Here is an 8,626-nt window from a genome sequence, read left to right as displayed (position 1 = left end):
AAAAATAATGCCCTAAAATATAATACTTTTAGACTATTCTCTCCCCCATAGACTTCAATGCCGTAAACATATTTCATCCAGTTTTTCTCAGTCTTACCCGTATTCTGAAATTTTTATAAATAATATACATCGTTGGGTAAAGTAAAGCATGTAACTCCCAGATGAAAGAAACTGCCTCAACAAGAGACATACTTTTGAAAAGATTAAAGTAACAAAGAAGAATTAATTTTGTTTAAAATGTACAGTAATATAGTGAGGAACTTGCTCTGGAGGACAAGAGATATAGAAAAAAGAACTATTTTTCTAGAAACCCGTAAATGTTCCCAGTTTCTGGCAATCAAAGGTTCTTCAGAAATCTCACATTTGGGAAAAGAGAAAAGAATTGTGCTTTCTTCACCTGACAGGAAGATAAACTAAAGCAGATAGGACTATAGTTTTGTTTTATAAAAAAATTCAAACTAGCGGTTAGCATTTAAAAGCTCCTTTCAAAAATCAGTCACTCTGAAGGTAGATCTGAAGTCTGCTTAAAAAACCAGAATACAAACCTTTCTAGGCACAAATAAATGCAAAAACTTTTTGACATAAAAACACACGGTGTGCCACATTTTATTTTTAAAACAGTGGTAAAATATTTAGAATATGTTTTCCCACAAAGTGGCTACTTTTGTAAATGGAAAGTCACTTTCCATGCAGTCAAAATACATGTAGCTACCTGCGGTGGTCTAATAGTTAAGGGTCCAGCGTTCTCAAAATACAGGGAGCCAAAATTTTACTATTCATAATAAAGGAAGTATTCTAGCATAATGTCAAAGAATCCTTTGTTATTCTGAGCTTTGAATAGTGAGTCATAGGGATTCAGATTTCACAAGATTTGTCTAAGAATATATACTGCCATTGTTGTTGCTGGGTACTGTCAAGTCAGAACCAATCCATAGCTGACCCTCCAGCAGGTTTTCAGAGGCCGTTAAGTGCTTGGGAAAAGACGGCCTATTCATTTCCTGCAGAGCAGCTGGTAGGTAAGAACCATATACCTTTGGGATTGCAGCACAGCTTCTTGCCACATGGACATCAGAGCTCCCTAAAATATATACTAGACAACTGATTCCTGCATATAGATTTATATTATTAGGAATATATATATACTTTGAGTGCTAATATTGAAATAGTAAACCATCTGTCATGATGGTATCAACCAAGAAAGCACATTTATATAGAAGAAAATGAGGAAGATGTTATTGAGTCCTACATGGAGTAGATGTTACATGCTTTTTTTAAAGTGACTCTACACTAAGATACTCCACTGTGATGGTTCCAACTCATAGCAACACTATAGGACAGAGCAGAATCTTCCACAGCATTTTTCAGGTTGTAATTCTTAACAGCAGCAGACTGCCTTGTATTTTTTCTTACAGTGAGGAAGGTGGGTTTGAACCACCAAGCACTCATTCAGCAACTTTCACACCTCTGAGACCAGAAGAACTAGATGGTGCCCAGCTGCTGCTGCGGACTGCTCCGGAAGGAACAAAGCAGAAGTGCCTTAATAGTGTAGTGGGAAATACAGAACAAAATTTAAAAAAAAACACCACAAACCAACAAAACCCAAACACTCATAAAAAGAGCCAGGCTTACTTCTCTAACAGAGACTGGTAGAACCCTCAAGACTATGGCCCATAATCACTCTTCATATATGGAACAATATTCACCCTGATGGCTTCTAGCCAAACAATACAGGCCTATGAATTGATCAATAGTGCCAAGGAAGTATTCACTTCTTAGAATACCCAATTACTCAGAAGGTCAAAAGAGGCACATTTCCCCAAGCTTAAAACTCAGAACATAGAAAGAGGTAGAAGTATTAGCAATGAGAATCACACGCAGGAAGTGATAAGAGCACAAGTATGGATAAACAATGTTATAAAATTAAATGTGTATAAGCAATTAGATGAAAAATCAAAACGCATTGCAAACTCTCACTCAAATCATAATAAAAACAAAACAATATGGTTCTCTTTATCCTTGACAAACGGAATTATTACAATAATTAATATCATTGCTCTTATGCCAAAAATTTGTTAGAATTTTTTTTCATATAAGAAAAAGAACAAATCTATGGGATGCACCAGAAGGAAGGAAGGAAAGAAGTGCATAAAGAAGATTATCACTGTGGAATAAAAAAGTGGAATGTGATATCCAGAAAGGGGGGTACAGGCAAACAGAACAGAGTAGCAATGTTCTGCAGCCATTAAGAATGTTGAGTCAGAGTTCTATCTACTCTTGAAAACATGTTCCTCATATACTGGTAATAGTTGGCACGAAAGAGTATATATATAATATAATGGACACATACTATTGTTGTGGTTAGGTGCCAGAATCATCATTGTTGCTTAGTATGAACATACTGTATCCTAGTTTAATAAAAGAATATTATATACAAGCACATTTAGTATTCATAGAAAAAAATACTAACAGCAGGTAGTACAATTTGTTATGTTTTTCCTTCTGGTTTACCGTGTTTGGAATTTTTGGAAGATTTTAGAAAATTAACACGTATTATTTGAATAATAAATAAGCTTAAATAACAAAACTCAGGGATTTGTTTCCTTAAAACATTCTGTCCTTCATATAATAAACAATCTCTGGTGGAACATAAATACATATAGAAATATAAAAAGAAAGAAAGGAATCAAAGCTGGGTGAGCAAGAGGCTACGTGACTTAAGTCGAAACCTGGTCATCAGACTTCCTGTAGCAAGGTGATAAGTTACTATGCTGGGTTCGGTTCTACCTGCAGGAGGAACAGCAGGGAAGAAAGGAAGGCTGGAGGAACATCAACCATAGGCTCAATTCTTGAGGCTTAAATGGGCTTTTTCTTTTTTCATTACTGTTAATGAAAAATTATTCAGCATAAGAATAACTTGAAATTTTCCATCAGTTAATATTATCTGTAAGTATACTAAATATTTAAGTAAAAAACCATGCTAAAATAAAAACATGGTGACTCAAGAGATTTTAAAAAATGTAATCCTGGCCTGATCCAAACTATAGTCTTTGCAACTTCATGCTATGGGTCAGAGAGTTGGACAGTGAATAGGGATGATAAAAAGAGAATTGATGCCTTTGAGCTGTGGTGCTGGAGAAGAGTGTTGAATATACCATGGACTGCTAGAACAAACAGGTTTGTCCTGGAGACGATGAAGCCAGAGTGTTCCCTGGAGTCAAGGATTCTGAAGCTTCGTCTGACACACTTTGGGCATGGTGCAAGGAGGGACTGGTCCTAGGAGAGCGACATCATGTTTAGGAGAGTGGAGGGGCGGCGAAGGAGAGGAAGACCCTCGATGAGATGGATCGATTTTGTGAGAGGAGTGGTGGGAATGAGTGTGTTTGAGACAGCGAGGTTGGCATAGGATAGAATGACGTTTAGGGCTCTTGTACATAGGGTCGCTATGAGTTGCAAATGATTCGATGGCACATAACAACAACAACAACAATAATCCTGGCTATAAGAATAATTAAAAACTGGAATCGGCACATTTTGGGTCTCCATCTCAAAAAATGTTTTGCATTCTTCTGACTGAAGATAGGTAAATAGTACAAATTATCTGTTACACTTTCAGCTCTATGATTTGTGATAACTACAGAGCTTTTGGTCACTTTTGGCTAATTCCCTACCAGTACTGCTCCTCAATTTAAGATTTATTTATGCGGAAGCAAGAAGGAGCACTGGAGTTACCTTAGTTCTCATTAACAAGGAAAGTGCTATCCCAGTAGAATGGAAGGCACCACAGTTGGTCCACAAAACTGAGCATAATAAGAGTCAGAAAGGATACAACCAAAACCAAAATAGAAAATCTCCCCGTGGTGTGAATCAACTGTCCGATAAAACCTAACACCCTTCCCTATTCTTTTCAAACGCAGTGATGTTTCTAATAAGTAACTCAATAGTTAAAGCATGCCATCAGGGCAACTGCATCACATTTCAAAATCAACACTCGATTCACGTTTTTACAAAGAAACAACATTCTAAGATCAAATTTGGGATCCTCTCTTCAGGAGGCAATCTGTCCCTCATCAGTGTTAACAACTACAGCGAAAAGTCATTTGGTGCCTTGCTCGTGGGGCCGAGGTGGTCATCGGGATCTTGGCTGGGATTCCGTTAAAGGAAAAGGCAGGAAAGCACGCTGAGCTGCAGAGACAGAACTCGGGGAAGTTACTGTCTTCAAAGCAGAAATGTAAAGGAAAAAAAAAATTAGTAGACTGCCACCACTGAACAGAATAGCAGGTTGAAGAAAAATAAGCTTAAAATTAGGCGTATCTGTGAAACATGGGGGTTTCAGAAAGCAAGCCTAACCAGCACAAATTCAGACACATCCAGACATTTCCAGAGAGGCCGGTAACAGTTTAAATGTAGGTGAAATCAGGGAACGTTACTGTATAAAATTAACCCTCAAAAAGCTGGGCAGTTCAAGTAACAAACTCTTCATGGAAAGCCCTTCTGTCTCTTCTAAAGACAGACGTAATTAAGAATATACAAGTACTTGCTAATTCAGTTTTTCTCGAGTATGTCTCCCACTACAATTTATGCTAGAACACTTGAACAAGTAGGCTGTTAGAATAAACAAAAGATATTAATGGAACATAAAACTCCAAGCACACAAGGCAGTCGTTCTCTGAGTGGCCATCTCCCCAGGCTGTTCCCTATCTTGAGCTACAGCAGTTTTGCAAATGTGTATCCACATTGCCTGACAGTGGCGAGGAGCCTAAGGGCTTAGATAAGTCAAACAAAAACGGATACTAGCTAGCATGTTATCTCTGACTTCAAGGGCCATTAAGTTCTCCATTCAAGATAAACCACAGGAGGCTTTAAACTAGAGGGAAAGGATTAAATTTTGTTTTATATCTTTTTACCTTTCTATCACTTCACACCTTAAAGGTGAGAGTTCTGGTAGCTGTAGTGGTAAGGAGTTGCATTTCCAACCCCAAGGCGTGCTGTCTGTTCTGCAGGAGACAGAGGGACAGTCTTCTCCCATACAATTTACTGTCTCTGAAAACCCACCAAGGGTCAATGAGTAGCTTCCAAACTGACAATCCACAACACCACCTCGAGGGAGCTCGGGTGCTGGAGTTCTTCGGAAGCTGAGCTGCCCATCCAAAGGCTGTGCTGCGCTGGCTGTTCGAAACCAACAGTTGCTCTGAAGGAGAAATATGGGCAATTTCCTCCCAGACTGATGCTTCTGACCATGGATGGCAACGGCTGCGTGAGCAAGTGAAACCCGAAATGCTCAACCTTCTTTGCTTCTGGTATCATTTAAGAAAACACAAACTACAAATGACATCAGAGACTTCCAATAAAATGAATGATACTATAATTTCATACATACATTAGATTTCAACAGATGTTATCTCCCCAAGTGTTTTAACAAGGAACATTTAGAAAGTGGGCTTTTAAAGTTTCTTTTAAGTTTCATATTCTTGAAATAAGGGGAAGTACATAAACATAAATAACATCCATAATCCATACTTTAAAAAGATACTGACATCGGAGTTGGGAGGAAACTAACAGGGGATAAATAATGTATACTGCATTGAAACTAATGAGGGAGAGAACGGTTTAGGAGGAATATATGATTAGGTATTATTGTTATGACAAGAATCCAGAATGAAAGCTGCTTAGTGGACTGAAGGGGAGGCAACTGCATAACAAGGAAATTTTTATTTATTTATTTTTTTACTTTTCAAAGAGAAAAGGGAACTGGGGAAGGGGTGGGAGAGGAGGAAATAAATGAATGAATGGAAATCCAAAGTCTCTGTAAACTTTCATTCAATTAAAAAAAAAAGATAATCACCATAAAGATTTTTGCATCTTCCATTACAGGCCATTTCCTATGCTTTCATTCCCCGCCAAAAAAAAGGGATCAACCAATACCTGGTAAACGCACTGTAAAAGAAAAAAAATGTATTCTCTTAAGAAAGGAAATCTTTGCAGGTCATTACGTATACTTCTACCAAAACTATAAAGGGCTGCGCATACTCCAATTACAAAGGAATTTATCAAATCACCTCTTAGCTTTCCCCCCTCATAAAATAACAACAAGAAGAAAAGGAAACAACCTTAAAAACAATGTAACGAGCTGCTTTACAGATGGATCTTCTGCGCACCTGTCACACTGTTTCCTTGAGATGTCTACAAGCAGACACAGGCAGTATCCCAGCTTTCAGTGTCTGACTTAAGGATAACTCCCACTTTCCCTTCAATGTTATGCAAACTTGCCCTCACTTTGAAAGGACTGAAGCAATTACTACTTGCAACAAATCTCCATCACAAAATCTATCCCCTAGTATGTGTGCTGCTTTTAACTGTACGATAAGCCTTCTCCTAAGCCAAGAGAACTATATGTACCTCATCTAACTTACTTACCAATCAGACTTAGAAAGACAGAGTAAGGAACAGAGCTCATTCAGGCCAGAGACTGCCTGTATACTATTTCTCTATGTGTTTACTTTCTGAAAGTTTTTTTTATATTTATTGGTACACTCTTTTAGGAAGACTGTACTAGTACTATGTAGGGATATAGGCTGTATTAATTATGAACAAGAAATTCTTTTCCCCAGGCAAATCTTGAAAATATGAGGTTTTACCATTGAAAACAAATGACTTTCAATTTGATACTGAATCTATATTATTTGAAATAAGTTGTATACAATACGATGATAAGCATATAAGAAAACACATATTTGCTTACAATATCTAATTCTGAGAGTACAGTCAATCTTACAACAAACTTATTAAGGAAATCTTGTAAAATCTTCACGTTGCTGATAAGTACCTTTGAGTCGGAACTGACCCAGCTCTGACCCCCTGAGCTGGTTTTCAGAGGCAGTTAATTGCCGGGGAGACGGCACATCTTTCTTCTCTGCAGCAGCTGGTGGATTCAAACCACAGGTCTTTAGGATTGCTGTGCGGTTTCTTACCACTAGGCCACCAGAGCTCCCTCAAATCTATATAGATGAAGCAAAAGAACTCTGGCAAATTTTGTATACCATCGAGCTAGAGCTGACTCATAGCTGGCCTTCCACAGTTTTTCAGAGGCAGTAAATTTCCCGGGAGGAGACTGCTCATCTGTCTCCTGAAGACCAGCTGGTGGATTTGAAACACGTATCTTTGGTACAGCAAGTAGTTCAGCTCCTTACCGTTAGGCCAAGGTCAGCAAAATATTTTAACACGTTGCCTCACACTTTTAAATTGACACCTGTGCTTGGAAATACATTTTTTTAAATTTTTTTTTTTTTGCCATCATTTGCGGCAAAAGTGTTAATACAGCTTTAAAACATACCTGTTTGGAAACTAAAAACTGGTAACATCAAGGAAAAGTTACTGCTGCAGAATATCCTTTCTTTACCCCAGGTGCTCTGGAGGTGCTATGGTTAAGACATTCAGCTGTCAGCAAAAGGTTTGAACCCACCAGCTGTAGTCAGCTCGCATCAACATTTACAGCCTGGAAACCATGCAGGCCTCCAGGGCCCTCTACGTGTTGGAACTGACTTAAGGGCCAAGGGCTTGGAGTTTCTGCATGCAACAGTTAACAAAGATCAAGCCACAAACAAGGAGAAATACACTCTTACATAAAAACGGCAATGGTTCAATATTAATACAATTACTGGCAATAGACTAACATTACTCTTCCTTTTTGAGTACTAAGAACAAAACAGTTTACTTACTTTCACAAACTACTTTATTTTAAGCATGAACTAAGTTTACAGGTCGGTAATACAATGTCCTTACAGGCTACATGACTTTCTGAAACTCGTTTCCCAACTTTGAATCATTACCTTTTTCATAAAGTTTTAATTAAATAATGTTTTCAAACAACTTTAGCTCTTTAGATATCAGAAGCAAATGCATTCACAAAAACAGATAAAAAGGAGTGAAATGTGCTCGACCACATACTTTTTCTAACATTTTTTAAAGTTTCATTAATAAAAATACAAAAGACTACACAGATTGAAAAAAAGAAGAAAAAAAAAAAAAAAGAAAAACTTTTCAGGCCAGCTTTATAGAAACTATGCATTTCACTGAACCACTTAAGTCCTTTTTAAAAATAAGTTGGGGGGGGGCAGGATAGTAAGAGTTAAGTTGGAAAATGTAATATATAAGGCCAAATCAGTTAAATTCCAATACTGAGCCCAAACAAATTTTACTTTCTGTTCTGATTTAGAATATTAAAGGTAAAAAAAAGTTATGTAGGAAAAGAGACAATCTTTAAATCATTTATTCACTTAATAAATAAAAGCACAAATTTTTATTTAGTATGAAATTAGTGGAGAACTATAATTAAAAACTTGTTAAACGGGCAGGGGGTTCAAATTTTAAAAAGCATTACCTTCAAATAAACTGAGGTCTCTTCGTAGCCGTGGTCCATAAAGCCCTTCTAAAATACTCTCAAAACCTGTATTTTCAAAGAAAAAAAAATCTGTTAATTGCTGAAAAGAATTCTGTAATATTCAAAAGCCAAGCTGCTGGAAAAGTTTCATTTTTAATAATTAAACCCAAACACACAGATTTCACATACCATGCATTGCTCTCTTATCACTAAGCGCATTAAATTAACTGATTCAATATACAATACAGT

At 37.2% G+C, this 8,626-nt stretch overlaps 1 protein-coding gene across 2 annotated transcripts in view; it reads right to left on the bottom strand.

Annotated features, from left to right (window-relative positions):
• Positions 1-8,626, bottom strand: part of LCORL (ligand dependent nuclear receptor corepressor-like) — a 238,735-nt gene that overhangs the window by 132,733 nt on the left and 97,376 nt on the right. For both annotated transcript variants that reach the window (XM_006884513.1, XM_006884514.1), the window contains exon 2: positions 8,378-8,443. In XM_006884513.1, the coding sequence (XP_006884575.1) occupies positions 8,378-8,443 (66 nt within the window). The remainder of the gene's footprint in view (positions 1-8,377; positions 8,444-8,626) is intronic.

The sequence above is a fragment of the Elephantulus edwardii genome, unplaced genomic scaffold (assembly GCF_000299155.1).
Source record: "Elephantulus edwardii isolate Elephantulus edwardi_28Jun2011 unplaced genomic scaffold, EleEdw1.0 scaffold00035, whole genome shotgun sequence".
Lineage (NCBI taxonomy): Eukaryota > Metazoa > Chordata > Mammalia > Macroscelidea > Macroscelididae > Elephantulus > Elephantulus edwardii.
Note: the sequence above shows the minus strand (reverse complement) of the source record. Positions and strands in the feature narration are given on the sequence as shown.